General features: G+C 31.4%; 1 protein-coding gene and 3 long non-coding RNA genes across 4 annotated transcripts in view; 1 reads left to right on the forward strand and 3 right to left on the reverse strand.

Moving 5' to 3' along the window:
- The window catches only part of LOC121244099 (disease resistance protein RUN1-like), a 209,133-nt gene extending 195,236 nt beyond the window's left edge, over positions 1 to 13,897 (reverse strand). Inside the window, exons 1-3 of the mRNA XM_041142145.1 lie at positions 13,350 to 13,897; positions 10,244 to 11,342; positions 9,419 to 9,493 (exon numbers count right to left, since the gene is read on the reverse strand). Coding sequence (XP_040998079.1) covers positions 9,419 to 9,493; positions 10,244 to 11,342; positions 13,350 to 13,849 — 1,674 coding nt within the window. The 5' untranslated portion in view covers positions 13,850 to 13,897. The remainder of the gene's footprint in view (positions 1 to 9,418; positions 9,494 to 10,243; positions 11,343 to 13,349) is intronic.
- LOC121244110 lies at positions 272 to 4,839 on the reverse strand. Its single transcript, XR_005936383.1, has 4 exons — positions 4,812 to 4,839; positions 4,610 to 4,679; positions 4,336 to 4,501; positions 272 to 298 (listed from the first exon to the last, which is right to left on the reverse strand). It is a non-coding gene; the product is annotated as an uncharacterized LOC121244110 (long non-coding RNA).
- On the reverse strand, positions 5,066 to 6,377 carry LOC121244113. Its single transcript, XR_005936385.1, has 2 exons — positions 5,730 to 6,377; positions 5,066 to 5,623 (listed from the first exon to the last, which is right to left on the reverse strand). It is a non-coding gene; the product is annotated as an uncharacterized LOC121244113 (long non-coding RNA).
- On the forward strand, positions 8,120 to 18,020 carry LOC121244111. Its single transcript, XR_005936384.1, has 2 exons — positions 8,120 to 8,344; positions 17,960 to 18,020. It is a non-coding gene; the product is annotated as an uncharacterized LOC121244111 (long non-coding RNA).
- Positions 18,021 to 19,456: the final 1,436 nt, after the last annotated feature.

Raw genomic sequence — 19,456 nt, forward strand, 5'->3', positions numbered from 1 at the left:
ATGAAATCTTAAATGCTGGAGCCAGAAGAGACCCCATGATCTATCCTTGATTTTAATACAAATTTCAATCTCCTCCATTTCTGGGTTGATCACAATTCTAGATCCAATAACATTAACACAGAAAATAATTTCTTCTATGCCATTCAAATACAGGGCCCATAATATCTATTTCCCACGAGTTACTGTCATTAGCCTCCTTGCAATGGCTGAACCAGCTTGGAATCTTTTTTCCCGGAAATATAATGCCAATGCTCTTCTTATAAAGGTGTATTATCCAATTTTGTTCCTAAGAATCTCCCTGTCATACGTATATAAAACATTTTCAGCTATACAAGCTATAAACCAAGGTCACACATGAGAAACACGTATAAATTAAGAGATATACCTCATCCCATGAAGGATTCCCTATATTCCCAAGGACCTTATGCCTTACGGCATCCCGACAAGTCAATCCCTATTTGCTGATCACTTAAATCCCTTACATAGTTTTCAAAAAATAGTCCAGAAAAACTTTCCAATGACATGCATCCACGAGCTTCTACCTCTCCTATACTCAATGGAAGATGCAGAATTTCTTCATGGTGCTTGCAATTATTCAAACAAAGATGCCGCAACCCAGCAAATCTTTTGATGCTTGGAGGAAGGCTAACAACATCACTCCCACTTAGATCTAACTTCTCCAAACAAGAAAATTAATTATCTATTGTGAAGATCATATCTGATTCTGATAGGGTACAGATCAATCGAAGACTTAAAAACTAATTGTGCCTGCAGATACCTGATTGAGGAACAACAATCGTTAAAAATGCTCGAGTTTGTTGGAGTCGACCCTGGACTTGATGTTATTCTCTTGTAGACACAACAGATGCGGTTCATTATTGTCTTACATCTTTTCCAATCTCTATTGAAATCAAGAATTTTTGTTAAGAATATACAGAAAGAAAATTTTGTATTTATCAAGCTCTATCCAAAGAAGAAAAAAGAAATTTATTAGCTTGAAGGGAGTCTGGCTTTCAACCAACACATGAGCAGAAATACAATTTGGGGTAGAAACAAAATCTATTAGTTCTATTTCAAGAGAAACAACCTCTTTTGCTAGAATATGTGCTACCCCATTAGCTTCACGTTTAACATGTCTAATCTTCCACTCAAAAACAGAAAACAACAACTTGATTTCATTTGTGAAACAACAGAAATTTGCTGCAGATGAGTCCCTTTGTGAAATAGCATTAACAACTCTAGCTGAATCTCCTTAAAAAATAACAAGATCCTTGCAGCAATGAGTTGCTTCTAAAAGACCTTGAGCTTCAGCTATTGATGGCTCCACACAGAAAATAAGGGGTTTCATTATAGAGGCTAGAACAGATCCAGTGCTGTCTCTTACAACAACACCAATACCAATCCTGTTGTCATCAGATCTAACTGCCACATCCCAGTTAACCTTAACCCAATACTCCAGGGGGCTTCCCAAAGAAGAATGGTAGATTGAGTGTTCATAAATGGTTTCCTTAGAGTCTCCATGGCAGCTTCATACTCACTACATGCTTTGAGAGCATTCTTGTATAGAGTAACAGGATGTTGAAAAGAGCCTTCATTGATCAAGGCATTTCTTCTAAGCCATATGAATCTAGCCAAATAAGAGAACCGAAACAAATCCTGTCGAGATAACCGATCCATCAACTGGGAAAAAATAACATCAAAAGCTGTAGTTGTAATAGAGGCCTTTTGTAACATCTTCTCCCCAAGAAACCAAACATCTTGTGCTGCAGGGCAAGATCAGATAACATGACTAGGAGTTTCCTCTTCTTGCAAACAAATTGGACATAAAGAGTCAGCAGCCATCCTTCTTTTGCATAGATTTAATTTTGTAGGGAGAGCATCCATACATGCACGCCACATAAAAACTCTCACTTTAGGGGATACAGGCAAGTGCCAGATTTTCTTCCATATATGTTGACATTCATAATTTTTTGAGGATTCACCTTTACTGCTCATCTGAAGTTGCATACTTAAATGGTATGCACTCTAGACTGTAAACTGTCCATTTGAAGTACCACATCATATTAACTGATCAAAACTCCCATTAGGATTCACAGGTACCTGCAATATATGAGTCAGGTCATCATTGTTAAAAATGCGTTGCAGCAGGTCTTGTTTCCACCAACCCTCAGATGTGTCAATAAGCTCAGCAATTCGTGCCTCTACAGATAGAGTATTCACAGGTGATTGTACTTTGTGATAGCCTAAATTTGGGAGCCATTTATCCTGCCAAATAGAAATTCTTTTTCCATCTCCAACTCTCCAAATGAGGCCCTCTTTAAGCAGATGAGTACCCTGCCAAACACTTGTTAAAAGAAGATGATAAAGAATGCAACACCATCGCATTAAACTCAGGCATAATAAATACCTGTTACTGCATGCCTCTGTATCGGCAGCAGTACTTCATGCTCCACAACAATATATGTTTGGTGCCATATAATGAATCTTTTCACAGTTCTTATCAGTGATTATGGGTCCTTCAATAGTTCTTGTATCTGCTCCAAGGATGATACCATTGGGCTATTAAGATGTCTTGACTAATTCTGTAGACATGTATGACCTGACCTCCCATCTTACACATTGGGCTATTAAGATGTCTAAAAGCTGCAATAAGACTTTATTATAATTTCTAATTGAACATATTTTTTTTAATTAATATTAGTGTGGCAAAAATGTGCAAGACACGTACTTAATAACTTGGAGTAATATTTTGTTGAATTTGTGATGCTAACAATGGTAAAAGAACTTGAAGGAAAATCTAATGATATCTTGCGTAATTGGTATTGCTCGAATAAAATGTTTTGAAATGCTCTATATGTGCTTAGATACTCTGTTTTTTGTTAGTAGATTGGCAGATTAAACTGTCGGAGGCATAAATTGGAGAGGAGACTCATTTTAAAGTAGATAGTTATAAGGTTTCTAGAGTTAAACATACGAGATGTGCTACATCTATAAATAGATTTCATAAAAGTAAGTCCACAAACTGACATTGCTTTGTATAATATATTAGATCTACTTTTAAAAAAAAAGGACGGTAACTGAATTTTATTAATATATCCTCATTTATGACAGAAGAATGAATACCTTTTACAAGAAAGAGTTTGAAGGTTACAAACTAAAATCCTAAAACCAAGCTCATAAAAAACCTAAAGCCTAGGAATAAACAAAAATATTATCCTTATTCATAAAAGTTCATGCAGAGAAAAACCAAACAATATAAAAAAAAATAATAATAAGAGCAACAAGCTAATGCCTGGTCAATGTGCTGTGATAAATAATATACCAACCAGGTGCTTGGAAAGCTGGGGGAGATGTGAAACAAACCGTATTTCCATCAAGCAATGACATGATCAAGCATTTACTCAAAGTTTTGAATACAGATTCGGTTAAGGCACTGGAACGAATTAAATATTTCGGTACCCAAATTTCTGACCCAAATGCAAGTCCAAAAAATGGCAATTCTGATCTTGCTTGGTTTTTTTTAAAAAAAAAAATAAATTCTAGATCGGTATGCTAGAAAAATTAGGTTTCCATTCTTTGTAATTAAAAAAAAAAAAGTCAAATGAGAATCCATATCTTTTAGCCATAGAAAAGTTTGGTTTCCATTCTTGGAAAGCATATCGCATGGAGTCCACAAAAAGGGTTGTGAGAAGAGGTATAAACATTGAAGAAGATTGATCACTATTTTATCAAATTATTTTTGTGCATGAGTTGTGTTGCAATTCCAAGCATATCCTCGAGACCATTTTAAACAATTCCAACTCCAAGAGCTTAACTTTTGTTGCAAATCCAATATTTTGGACGCACAGTTGAACACATATAAGATATGTTGGACACCATTGTCTTGGTCATATCATTTCTGTGCAGATGGTAAAAATAAATGTCCTACTAAAATGTCATTTTAGTTAAAACGCATGCATCATGAACAATCATATATAATGTATTCAATATATCCAAAAAGTATCCACAACTCTTGAAAGAAACTTACCCCAATCCAAAAACAAACAAGCAAAGATCTTCAATAAACCAAAACCAACAAATTTATAATATATATTGAAACACATAAAAGAAAAGCAACCACAATATTGTTTCTGCAAAACTTGGTCTGATATGACTTGATACATCTGGTTATTCTTTCTCCTGCAAAACATGATAAACAAGCCAAAGTAATCATTTAGCCTAATCAAATTACGAAAACAATTCTAGTTTCTACAAGAGGCAGTGACACACCACCAAATATGTAAGCCAAAAAAAACACATGATATTTTCCAATTTAATTCTTTAAAATAGGCTCACAGTATATATGCAGATGACGTCCAGTAACATCAACTCAAATGCAACTTTCATTTCTTGGTCTGCAACAAATGAAACTTCACTTGAAAAGGTGATTCTTCATGAGGGTGAGTGCTGTGACAACCTTGATTCTTGACCAGTATGGTAGCGATGCAATTGCAGTTGTGAGCTGACCTTGTTGAAAGAAAGCAAACACCAAGACAGTGCATAAGCCATTCTTAAAAGAAGATGATAAAGAATGCAACATGATCACCTTAAACTCATACCTAACAAGTACCCGTTATTGCCTCTGTATCGGCAGTAGTTCCTGCTCCACAACAATATATGTTTGGTGCCATATAATGAATCTTTTCACAGTTCTTTTCAGTGATTATGGGTCCTTCATTGGTTCTCCAAGAATGATACCATCCTGAATATATGTTGAAAACGAGTAAAACATTAATCAAATATATAATCCGAATGTGATAAATGGAAACTACTTCAATTGCAGTCTCTTCAGGCTGAAACCGATGAATTTAAATAAATATGCATGCTTCAAAATACCTGGATTATCAATCCAAGGAGTCTTCTATTTCCCTGTATAATTGGGGTTCTTAATTTTCTGTTAAGTCAAAACAGAGCAATTTTATCATAAACTGCAGAGAATAATAAGCCTCGTTTATTTACACACATGAGATGAAATGAAATGAAATGAGATGAGATGAAAGTTGAATAAAATATTGTTAGAATATAATTTTTTTTTATTTAAAAAAATTGAATTGTTTATTGTATTATATTTGGAAGTTTAGAAAAGTTATAATAATTAGATGAGATGAGATGAGAGGATTTGTGTAAACAAACGGGGCCTGCTTCAAGCTTTTTATGTAGTAATTAAGCTTAATTGTCATACCTTGCACTTCCATATTGGTCCTTTAAATGTGGATTAGGTACCTTGGAGGGTTTCCATATTCCATCCTCTTCTTCAACCCAATGATCAGGGTTATAATGGAAAAGAATTGTGAGATGTTTTCATCTTCTTTAATATTAGTTTTAATGCTTTTCAAATGTATCATGTCACAAAATAGCAGCAGTCAACATAAAAAAAAAAAAAAATAGAAACAAGGAGAATAGATTAAAATGAAGCAATCTTTTGGATTGCAAACTAAGATCCAAAAGGTGGCCAGTTTTGTCAACATTATTAAAGCCAAGCAGCAATTCATACACATGGCCTTGCTTATGCTATGGCTTCTTAAGCTAAACTAACCCTTTTGGCTTTTGGGTCAGGAACCTCTGCTGGAACTGAATCATATCCCTGCAACAACCAAGTTAAACATATTTTCAACACATAAAATGAAAATTGCTAGAATTTCAATATATATCATGAATAGAAACCCCAATTGATCAAGAAGTTACAATACCTCGTATTTTTCAACCATCTAAATTCAAAACATTATTATTTAAAGTTGTCACTACATGAAGAAAAAATACTATTTTAAAAATATAATTATTAAAGAAACCACAGGAAAATATATGATATTTCAAAATGAATCTTACTATTTTTCAGCTTATAGCTTTCGACATCTTCCATTAATTCTTGGGAGTTATGATTAATGGAAGGAGCTTTCAACCAATTTTCTCTGCAAATAAGAGCTTCAACTGTTTTTGGGGCCAAGGAGTTTTGAAATGAATCTTACACACGACCCCAAAGCTGAATGCCAACTCAAAAGCAATAGTAGAGATGGGAAACTGAAGCATCTCCAACACTTGAAAAACTGATGCACTGGTCGATCCCAAACAAGAGTTTAGCATAACAGAACAAGGTTTTAACAGTAATGAAGTTCAATTCATTGTTTCCTATCAGAAGAAAAAAATAATAATAAAAAATAAAATAAAACTTAAAACTTAAAAGAAACCAGACTATTTTTTTTCTTTTCTTGGTAGTATTATTTAAAGATTTAAAGCTTATAAATACTCGAACAATATAACATATCTAGGCACCAAGAAAAAGTAATTAATTTCAAATATATAGTTATTGTTAAATTATATAATTATGAATTGAATAATTAGAAACAATAGAAAACATTTTCTATATATGATACTTCTACAGTGTAGAGATTCATGAGTACTGTTTAAATATTAATTACTTGAGTGTACATGAAGCATTTCGAAAGAAAATGTAGGTGTGGTGATTTGGAATGGACGGTAAAGTATGTGAATCTAACTTTTAAAAGAAAATTATTCTCTAACCAAGACCAAAGCTAGTCAAGGTCATATGGACTAAAGGGCATAAGGCCTTTCCTACACCACACATTATATTTTTCTTTTAATTTTTTATTTGTTTTATTCTTGTTACTTTAAAGGAATTCTTCTACTAATCATTAATACACCATATATTTAGAAAGAAATAAATAATAAATAAAAAAAATTACATGTGGTACGTGGTGTAAGAAATAATGAATAGAATTTTCGGTCTTCAAATGGGAGAAGTACCAAATTTCCCACCCCTATATAAAAATAAAAAGACCGACCATAACTCATGAATTATGATATTTACGTCTTTGACCCTTGTCTAATTAAGAAAATACTTACAGATTTTCACTTCCTATTGCAGTGGTGCAAATCAGAAAAACACCGAGAAAATCACAAAACAAGGAGAAAATCTCAAAAATAGACCCATTAATTTGAAAAGAAATAAATTACCGTAAATTACGAGATACCTTCTACGTTAGCATTTGATGCGAGTCTGATAGCTTCGTATGATCTACAAATTGTTTGGTAGCATGGATAGTGATATGTTTGGTTCAGTCCGGATTCCATCTTCTCAAGTTCATGCATCTCCCTATCTCAAGAAGGCATGCGAAACAACAAAGAAAATTGAAGATTGCACCTTTTAATTACAACCCAATTAGTTTAAGCTCTAAATCCAAATCTTCCTATGGATTTTCATCGTTGTTCTCTAATTCCCTTATTGTAATGCCCATGGTTGAGGAATGGTGCCTCTTTTGTTGAGGGTAACAATTGGGTTCCATATTGCAATTATATTCATCATCATGATGTCTCTTACCAAATCTTTCCTTCGGATTCTCATCATCATTCTCTAATTCCAAATCTTCCTTTGGATTCTCATTGTCCTTCTCTAATTCCGAAATTGAGGAATGCCTCTTTTCATCCATGAAATCTAGCCAACAGTCACCTCCTTCATCACCTGTATGATCTTCATCTATTACGTTGATCTCTTCATGCTTCTTTAGGAAATGGATCCCAACCCTTCTAAAGACCACGAACTCTGCATCACATTTAAATCTAAACCTTGAAACGTCCACTTGTCCCTCGCAAGTCGTCACAAGCATCCATACATGGTCTGAGTAGTCCATCCGAGAAAATCTCATATATGGAGTACTGAAGACTTTCCAATCCGATCCATCATGTATTTCAACAGTAATTTTAACATTATCATCGCCCAGATCGGTCATTGGGTTCCCAACTCTATATCCAAGAACAACATATAAAAAAATTTCATCTATGTCATTCCAATAATGCAGTGGATTAATATCTATTTCAAACAGATTATTATCATGGGCCTCCTTGCGATAGCTGAACCAGCTTGGAATCCTCTTTCCTGGAAATATAATGTCAATATATCTAACTTCACGATTTTGTTCCTCAGAATGTCTCTGTTATACGAATATAAAAAAAAATAAAAAAATAAAAAAAACTTTCAGCAATGCAAGTTATAAATTAACCAAGGTAGGTCACACACAAATCACATGTTGAAAAAGAAAGAGAGGAAAAGAGACGTACATACCTCTTCCCATGAAGGAATCGGCGTCATGATATTCGCAAGCAGCAGTTTATGGCATCCGTACAAGTCAATACTTAGGTAGTTAGGAAAATTCGTTCCATTGTATTTAATAAGTATTTCAGAGAGTAGTGCAAAACTTTCCAATGACGTGCATTCACGAGCTTCAACTTTTGATATACTCAATGGAAGAGGTAAAATTTCTTCAAGTTTCTTGCAATTGTTCAAATAAAGGTGTCGCAACGTGTCAAATCTGACGCCTTGAGGTGGAAAGATAACAATATCACTCCCACTTAGATCTAAACTAAACAAGTCGGGAAAGTAATTATTACCATTCGTGAAGAAATTTGATTCTGACAGGCAACAGAATTGAAGACGTAAATCTTGTAGCGATTTCCAAATTATCGCGCTTGAGGAGGAACCTGCATCATTAAAAATGCTTGAATTTGTCGGAGTCAACTCTGCAGTACTAGTTGATGCAATTTCACATTCTTCGCCTGCAGACACAACAGATGGCGTGGATTGTGTACCATCCTCTTCCACCTGTCTAATGTGCATTGGTACTTGTGAACAACCATTGACTTCAAACGAGCGTTGACTTTGAAACTGAAAAATGTTTATTGGTTTTCCAACAGATGGATATAATGCTGTTGCATTTGATGCATGAAGATAAGTATGGCCGCGACTTTTGCGAGTACTAATAGTCAAAAGTTCCGTTTCACATATACCAATCTCAGGAATGTCTTCAAGACTCGAGCAATGTTGAAGAAATAAATAACGTAGAGATCTCGACTTGAATCTTTTCGGCAAAATCCTAAGCTTGCAGCATCCACTAACAGAAAATAACCTAAGCTTATCAAGGAGTCCAACGGAATCATGAACCTCAACTAAGTTCTCACATAAATCAAGATTCAAATCCTTTAAATGTGGACTACTTGAAAAATCAGGAATTTTTGTTAATAAGTGATTCTCACTTAAATTCATATATGTCAAGTTCTGTCGAAATAAAATAAAATAAATGTATTAGCTTCAATGAAATTCTAGCTGTTTTCATAGTTTTAAAGAAAGAAATATTGAAAATAATAGTGGTACCTTGTAGTTTAGGCCGCCTAACTCCTTGATGAGGCTATTAGGCATTTGAAGTTCAACTAGATTATTTCCATGAAAATTAGAAGGCAAACATGACCAAGGATATTTAGGCCAAACAAGCACTCTTATCTCATTAGAGAGATAATTCGGTGGTCCTCCAGAAAATTGTACATTCTGGTTTATATGCAATAATCGAAGATTCACCATCTTCTTAAATACCTTGGAATCCAAGCATATCTTGTGATCATGGCCTTCAGGAATATCTAACAGAATCGTTTCAATGCTGTCTGTTGCCTACAAAGACATACAAAGGCATAAGTATCCCAACAAAATCAAATCATAAAGATGTTCTTCTTTTATTACCACTTGCTAATAAAAATCATGGAAACACAGAGAAACCAAAACAAATTAAGCTTCAATTATTGAAATGAAAAATTTTAATAAATTAATTTTCAAAAAATCAAATCAATTAACATTATAAACTAAAAAAATAGAAAATTATTCAGAAAAATGAAAACTTAATATTAGGAAATTTCATTACTTAAGTTTTCTTGTTTCTATTTTATTTATATAAATTAAGTTTAATACTAAACTACAGAAAGTTTCATTAAAACAAAAAATATAATTTTTTGAGGAGAGAATTGTGATTTTCTTTTATGAAAAGTAAATTAATTGTCAACTTTAACGGGAGCATACACACACACAAACTCTTTTATAATCCATTCTGCAATCAACTAAAGCTAACACGTACGCCATTTCAATAAAAGTAAAATTTAACTTCACAAAACCGTTCTTAAGAGGTTGCAAGAGTTGTAGGTTAACCATTTTCCATATAGAAAACTACCAAAACTTAACAACATGAGTCTGAGTTGCATTGGTCATAGTACTTACGAATAGAAAAGAAAACATAATCATATACAATATATACACACACATGCACCAACGAGTTACTTTACCATTTTTAACTTCAACATTTTTTTGGGAGATTCACATGCGAACAAAAAACAAATGTAAATTCAAAGGTTTTTATTAGTGTGATCTTACCGTATTTTCTTCTAATACATGGCGAACATCTTCAAAAGACCACAATCTACTACGCTTGCCAGCTTCTTTGGACGATTCTTGTTGAACAATTTCTTTACCCATTTCATGCAATAAGTCATGCATCTCCACATATTGATCACGATTAATATTGATGAGACACTTTTCTTTAAGCCTTGCAATGACACAATATGATGAAAAGCCTAGTATTTTCGTGGCATATTCAACAGAAATCCTCTTGTAGAAACATGCAATGTCAAGAAAAATTTCCTTTTCATTATCATCCAACCCGTCATAGCTTATTTTAAGAATTTTATAAATTTCCTTGTGAGGACTTCTTTCATACTTTTCCAATGCACTTTCCCATTCTTGTATACTTCTACCACGCAAATCTGAACCAAGCACTCTAAGAGCTAGTGGAAGGCCCTTAGCATAACTTATTATAGCTTTTGTGAGTTCTACATAACTTTCATCTGGATTGTGTCTTTCAAATGCATGCCAACTAAATAGCTGAATAGCTTGGTTGTCGTCCAATCCCTGCACTTCGTACGTTGAATCAACTTTATGAGAAGTTAATAGACGTTCATCTCTTGTTGTTACTACTATTCTACTTCCTGGAACGAACCAATTATGATTTCCAGCTAGTTTTTGTAATTGGCATGACTCGCTCACATCATCAAGAATTATAAGTACCCTTTTAGAGCAGAGCCTATGCTTTATAACATTAGTACCTCCAATACCGCCAATATTCAAACTTCCAAAGTTTCCTAAGAGCTCATAAAGAAGTTGCTTTTGCAGTGTGACCAGACCGTCATTTTGACTCGATTTCTCTCTAACATTTGCTAGAAAACATCTAGCTTCAAATTGATGTCCAATTGAGTTAAAGACTGCTTTGGCGAGAGTTGTTTTACCAATTCCACCAATTCCATAAATCCCTATCATGAGAGTAATGTCATTCCTTCCAATTTCTAACTTAGTATTCAAGTCTTTTAGACGAGACTCTAGTCCAATTGGATACTCAGCAATGTCTAACTCGTATGTATATTTAACTATTTTCGAGTCTACCCATTCAATGATTTTATGCATAAATTCATATTCATCCCTGCCAATACAAGGAAAAAGAACATTCAATGAGTCACATTTTTCACATATAAAGATATGGAGTTTCATTATTTATAAGTTGGCTTGTCAACACATCAACTATAGTATCACCCATTACAATTACAAAAAAAAATTTTAAGAAAAAAAGATCATGACTAATATATAAATTTTTATACTAGCTCATGTAGAAGATCTTCCACAAGGTCTAGTTACAAGGTTTTTTTTTTCTCTTTTAGATTTGCTTACTAAATACCAATAAATTAGTATGAAACCAATAAAAATGAAACAAAAAGATCACACTATTGGGCCACTAAGGAAAAACAAATTTCGCTACAATTTGCAACTCTAAGGCTATGTTTGAATAATGGAGTGATCTCATATTTTATCAATACTTTTTTACACTTTTCACTACTATTAACTAATATTCAATATTTTATTATTCATTTTTCACTATTATTCAAAGATAATCTGATATCACCTCAATAGCCTAATATAACTTAAATTACAACGGCCACGACTAGTACCACAAAACTATCCTTTAAAAAAGAAAAAAAAAAAAACAAAAGATAAGAGGGAAACTTGAGAGAACTTACAATAAGCAGGCGAGATAGATCCAAAATTTTTAAGACAATAGTTTGTGTAGAGTGTAAGTGTTTGAGAAATAGTTGTAACATAAAAACTTTTTAAGACAATATATAGTTTGATATAGTTTTAAAAAAGTGGAGAGACTTATCATAAAAGCATATTTAGATATGAAAAATATATTGAAGAAGTCTTGAGATATGATATATATAATAAATAAACCTTTTTTTAGTTAAATACTTGTTCTAAGAGAGAACCATATTCGTACTGTTGTATTGCCTCTGGCCCAATGGTGGCTGCACCACTGGCAGTCGAAAAACTTGGTTTGACGTGGCGTCTAGCCACACTATGGGATGGTTTTTTTGTGAATATGTGAAAATGGTTTCTCGAGTTTTTAATGCTTTACAAAATATTGAGGAGTTTTAATTAAGATTATAGGTCATGTTATATGTTTGGAAATGAAACAACTTTTAACTTAAAAGATTATCTTTGAATTTTTAGACGGTTTTGATTGCCAACCATTGTCTTATATAAATGAAGTTTATAAACTCATTTGTATTGATGTGAAAAAGTTAAATTTATTTTATAATGAAAATAAATTTAAAATTTGACGTCTCACGTAAGTTTATATAATGATATTAGAAAATGATAATATATCACATGAGTTTGTTTCTTAATTTTGACTGATCATATATTTAATTTATTTATTTATTTATTTTGTTAATGATTAAAGAAGTGAATTTTAGTATATTAATATATTTTAAAAAAAAATATTTAAAGATATTAAAAAAAGTAAAAAAATAAAAATAAAAATTTAAAAATGTAAAATTTGTACTTGTGAATACGCCGAACGATCAAAACTGAGCAATACAGCAGTAACAATACTCAAAAGATTTTTTTATATTTTTCTATGCCCGTTTTGGGGTGTTTGTTATAAGGTGGGCAAGTATAAGGTGGGCAAGGCCCAATAAAGTTCAAGGCCACCGTGGTTATAAGGCCCATGTGCCGTTAATGTTAAACGAGAAAAACAATAACGAAAATAGGAATAGATGAGATGTAACTTGATTGACATAAATTTTCAGTTTTTAAAATGAAGGTATTCGGTTCGAAACACTCTCTCTCCAAATGTATAAAAAAAATTAAAAAACATGAATAAATGTATGCATTCATTGGGTTTTTATCGTGAGTTTTTCTTCAAATTAGATTGAAAGAAAATTTCTTTGATACATATATAAAAATTACAGTCATTATATATCGAGCATGTGACAGCTCATGCTTTTTTAAAGACTAAGTTAAAAAATTGACATTTCATTCAAAATTATATGTTTTTCACATACTCAAAGAGTACATGATAATTTTTTTAATAAATAATTTTGCTTGAAAAAAAAAACTCTATTCTCAATTAATATAATAGTTAAAGAATTACCCGTCTTCCAAATGTTCTCCAGACAAACTGGCAACCTCTTGTAAGCTTTCCTTCCACTTCTGCACCTTTGGGTCCTCCTTGAATCTCTCCTGATGTTTAGCCAAAGCTTCTCCAAAACGTCCTCTCAGATTTCGTACTTCTGATGGATCTACATGGTAAAATACTGGTAAAACAATTTGTTGTTTTGTTTTCTTACACTCAAGGATCTTCGTTAGCTCTTCCAAGCACCATGTAGATGATGCATAGTTTGAAGATAATACAATGATAGAAATCATTGAGTCCTCAATGACTTTGAGAAGTGTAGGTGAAATTATCTCTCCTCTTTCAAGATCTTTCTCATCTATGTAGGTTTTGATTCCCTTTTGACATAGAGTATGATATAGATAGGTAGTAAAAGTATTGCGAGTATCTATTCCTCTAAAACTCAAGAATACATCGTAAGGCCGTTTAGGAGCGGAAGAAGAAGAGGCGGACGAGGAAAAGGGCAAACTAAATGCCATTGAGGAACAAGTGTATGCAATTCAATTCTGATACAGAGAAGTCGTCCACTAGTCTTAAGTAGAGAAGCAGATGCAACTTTGCACAATTATTTATTGGGAAAGGAAAAACAAATACAAAAAGAAAGAAAAGGTCGAGCAACTTCTTGGCAAGCGCCATTGGAGCTTTCGGTGGGAATCTCTTTAGCGCGTCATTTTTGTCCAGTTCAAATCCAAACCCCAAGAAGATTATTTTTCAGGTCTATTAGCCTAACTCTATATTAAATTTAAATTTACATAATGAGGATGCTGTAAGCATGGACAAAAAGGCATTGAATTTGAGTCTCATGAAACATGGTCTACAGGTTAATATTATTTTACCAAAAATGTACATTTTCCTGTTCGTAGGAATGAGGTCGTGTATGCATATTAATAAATAAAAGAATTTACTTTCAAAAAATAAAAAATAAAAATAAAGAAAAAAGTAGCATCTTCTTCTTAATTTTCGGTCTACTGAACTTTTTTTATTAGAAAACGCGTCGCTGTATTAAATAATATTAATGTCAATACCAATGAAGAAAAAACACGCTTAGAAAGCCCACACACGTAATGTGATGCTCACACAAAATATTAATATAAAAGCCCCACTTGTTTTTGTATTAAATAATATTAATATCAAATCCCAATTATTTATATTAATTCATATATATGTAAAAGAATGATGTTAGCATATCTTCTTATTTTACTCTCTCATTTTAATTATTTATATATTTAATTTTTTTAATTTTTTTTACTTACTAATTAAAGAATTGACTATTAATATATTGATAAGATGACTTTTACCTAGTAGCATGCCCAATTATCACTGCTGGACAACAACCGAGGAGTACTCTATGCAAAAACATGATGATTGTTTCCCTTATCTCCTTTTTTTTAAAAAAAAAAAAAACAAGAGAGGGGATGAACAATGATTGCCAAAAGATCAAAATTAAGCTGAAGGGGGAGAGGATAAAGGTAATAATTTTCTCTGTTTAGATTGCGAAACCATCTCATTTCATCATTATAACTTTTTTAAATTTTTATACAAAATACAATAAATAATTCAATTTTTTTAAATATCAAAATAATAATAATATTAAAAAAATAACATTCTAATAATATTTTATTTATCTTTTAATTTTTATCTAAAACTATTTTATCTCATTTCACTATCCAATTAGCAGGGCTTAATAAGTACCTGATCAACAAAATTCTATCGTTGCATTGAGTTTGTAATTAAGTGATCGATGTTAACCTAAAAAGAAGGCTGCCTAGCTATTGTCTAACCCTACTCCTTAAACATGAGAGAAAGAACAAAAAAATCTTCAAATTATCATTCAATTTGAAATCATATCCTACACTATTCATTTTTCACAATCACAATCAATTTTTATTTCATATTATCATTATAATTTTTATAAATTTTTACATAAAATACAATTAATAATTTAACTATTTTAAATTTTAAAAATAATAATAATATTAAAAAAATATTTTAATAATATTTTATTCAATCAGAGAAATCGCCTATGGAGCTTTGGGTGGCATTTATCGTTAGCGTGGACCATAAGGCATTGTACGTCTCTGTTCAAACTTATTGAAAAGTTGCAGTTGGATTCGTGGAAATCTCAGGCCACCGAACGCTTAATTCCAAAACCGCGTCTCTCGTGAATTAAATAAATTAATATTAATACAGAACAACCAATAAAGAAAAAACAGGTGTAAATCTGTTGAAACTGCTTTCAAGTAAATATAAGTTTTCAAACTATCTCATTACTCTCTAACATAAGCAGTAAAAAAAAAATCTCACACAGTAAAAAGAATTTATTTTTGATTAATTTTATTATTAATTATTGATTATTATTTACTATTTTATTATTTTTTTTTATTATTATTATTTACAAATCATCCAAAAAAATCATTTCAGTATTCAAAAGAGTCACGCTCAGAGTAACTCACTTACTTTGACTGATAGACATATTTTATATTTTTATTTTTTTCTTATTTTTCTTTTCATATTTTTTTAATATGTTTAAATATTTTTAAAAAATAAAAAAATACATCAATATACTAAAAATTATTTTCTTAATAATTGAGTAAATAATAATAATAAAAAAAATTAAATATACAAACAGCTAAATTAAATATAACCACGGTCACTTTACTGGGCTGTGCCCACCTTGTATCAATTATTTAGGCACTAATTTGGATAATAAAGTATTTTGAGAATATTTTATTATTATTATTTATTTTATTATTACGTTTTACTACTATTAAATAATTTATTATTATTTCTCATTATTATTCTTAAAATATCTAAAATCACCTCGTAGGCCTTCGGTCGCAATATTTCTTATTTTGTATTCTCAATACCTAAACGCGCGCAACCTTAATATAGCAATCAATTCCTCCCACGTCAAAGATGAGGGCACCGACTTAAAAGAAAAATATAAAAATAATTATATAAATTTATGTGAGATATCAAATTTTAAAGTTATCTTTATTGTAATATAAATTTAATTTTTCACATCAATACAACTAAACTCATTTTTACACATGAGTTTAAGAATTCATCTCATCTCATCTCATCATATTATTATAATTTTTTTAAAAAATAATTCTACGTATAATTGTGAAGTGTGTAAACGCTGCGTAATTATTTTAAAAAAAATTAAGGTTTATTATTAAAAAATTAATTTTTTTTATATGAATCTTATATTTTATTTACTTTTTTTAAAATGATTATGCGACGGTTATATAATTCATAGTTATAAATATATTTAATTTTTTTAAAATTTTTATATAAAATATAATAAACAATTTAATTTTTTTAAATTTTAAAATAATAATAATTTTAAAAAATAATAATATAATAATATTTTATTTATATCTCATCTCATATCACAGTCTAAACTGCACCGGCAATATTAATATAATTTAAAACAGAAGGGCGTTTTCGTAATCAAAGCAATAGTGAGATGAGATTTCCACGAATCCAGCTGAAAGTTGCTATGAAGTTTCACTCTCTTCTTTATTTCCAGGACAACGATGTAATACCAACTACTCTGAAAGTTGATGGAGATGATTTTTTTAATGGATGATTTTACATCCATTGAATGATTTTATAGATAAATTCAAATTCATTCCTGCGAATACAATGAAAAAGAACAATTAGTGAGTCACATATTTCACATTAAAAGATATTGAATTTCTCTACTAACAAATAATCATGAAAAAAGTTACTACACTAATATATATATATATATACACATTTTTATACTAGGTGATGTAAAAGATCTTGCATTTGCCATATGGTCTAGTTACAAGATTTTCTTTTCAGTTTTCCTTAATACCAATTAAATTTGTATGAAAACAACAAAAATGAAAACAAAAAGACACCATCGGGCCACTAGATAAAAAACAGGTTTCACCACCTACGAGGAGTCACTAGAAAGTAAGTCAGATAGCCCAGCCGAATCCAATCAAGTCCAAAGACATTGTGGGGCTGTAATTAGGAGTGGAAAATCATGTTTTTGAGTCGTGTTCATGTCGTGTCAAGTCATAAATATTTGACTATATAGGTCAACCTGAAACCAAATTAACTTTTCTTTCTAAAAAAGAAAATAAGTGAACAAATTTTCAAGCTTCTTTAATGCCGTAAATGCCTATATATGTAAGATGGCCGTAATTTGTCGATAAAATACTTACGGATCGTAAAAGTAGTATAAGAGATAGAAGCATCAGCATTTCTCTTTACAATGCCTGCATGCAACTAAGGAAGATAAAGGTGAGGTTTCAATAGTTAACGGAGATGAAATTAATTGCAATGAAATTGACAGTTAAAAGTTGAATAAAATATTATTTTATAATATTATTAATATTTTAAAATTTGAAAAAAGTTGAATTATTTGTTATATTTTGTATGTAAATTTAAAAAAATTGTAATAATTAGATGAGATGAGTTGTGTTGTGTTGATATCAACTCTCAATTTCAACTACAAATTTCCGACAATGATTGAACCCAAGGGCTAAAATATATTACCATTTCAAATGAATTCTCAATTCTTGCCGACCTTGGTAATTGTTCAAATAAAGGTTGTCACCTTGGTAATTTCATTGAAAATTACCAATTCGCCCTTGAGGAGGAACCATCACTTAAAAATGCCTGAATTTCTCCAAGTCAACTCTGCACGTACTCGATGTAATTTCATATTTGCCTGTATGCACAACAGATGGCGTGGATTGTGTACCATCCTCCTCCACATTTACACTGTTTATTGGTTGTGAAACAACAAGTGAAATGGAAAGAACATAGACTTCGCAACTGAATAATGCTAGATGGGAGATGCACAAGGTTTTTGCAGCCAGTTGCAGATAAATATTGAAGCCGAGCAAGGTTACCAATTGATGAAGGTACCTCTTTTATATCAGAGTTGATGTAGATAGATCTTGGATATCAGAGTTGTTTACATAAAGGGTTTTGAGTTTAGTAAGGTTCTCAATTGATGAATGTAGTAGCTCTTTTATGCTGGTTCCATGAAGATCTAAATGACATAAAAATACTATTTCACACTAAATCTCTGGGAAGTCCTGCAGACTCCAACAACCATAAAGACTAACCCAACTAGAGATCTCAACTTGAATCTTTTCGGAAAAATTCTAAACTTGCAGAATCCACTAACTAAAAAGACCACAAGCTTGTCAAGGAATTCAACAGAATGATGAACCTCAACTAAATTCTCGCAGTTTTCGAGATCCAAAGTCTCTAAATTTGGACCACTTGAAAGATCAAGAATTTTTGTTAAGAATTTACAACGAGATAAATACATATTTGTCAAGTTCTGTCCAAATTAAATAAAAGAAATCAATTAGCTTGAATCAAGTTCTGTTTCATAGTTTTAAAGAAAGAAATATTGAAAATAATAACGGTACCTTTGGGTTTAGGCTGCCTAACTCCTTGATGAGGCTATCAGGCATTCTTAATATAGTGAGCTTATTTTCATAAAAATTAGATAGCAAAAATGATGAAGGAGATTGAGGCCAATCAGGCACTCTAAATTCATTAGAAAGATAAGTAGGTCTTGCAAAATATTATAATGATAAAATATTGTTATACTATAATTTTTTAATATAATTTTTGTTTTAAGATTCAAAAAAGTTGAATTGTATGAAAGTTTGAAAGTTAGAGAAAGTTGTAATGATTAAGTTGAAAAAGTTATAATGATTAGTTTGATAGTGTGTGTTTGAGTAATAATGTTTGAAAAGAAAATGAGATGAAATGAAATGAACTGAGATGGATGGGATGAGATGAAAACTACTTCCAAACATCCCCTGATACTAAACTATAGAAAGTCTAACAGAAGCATGTATATAAAAAGGGTTATGATACCGCTCTCTTACAATCCACTTCAAAGAAAATAAAAAGGCCTTTGTCATCTATGTAGGTTTAGATTAATTCCGTTTTGATCACTCCTGCACCCCCACAAGCATGACTAGAGCTAACACAAATTGAAATCTTACATCAAAATTAAGCAACAACGTCAAATGTCTTGAAAACATGCTTACCCAAAAAACTGTGAGAAACTTTGAGAC

The sequence above is a fragment of the Juglans microcarpa x Juglans regia genome, chromosome 8S (genome assembly GCF_004785595.1).
Source record: "Juglans microcarpa x Juglans regia isolate MS1-56 chromosome 8S, Jm3101_v1.0, whole genome shotgun sequence".
NCBI lineage: Eukaryota > Viridiplantae > Streptophyta > Magnoliopsida > Fagales > Juglandaceae > Juglans > Juglans microcarpa x Juglans regia.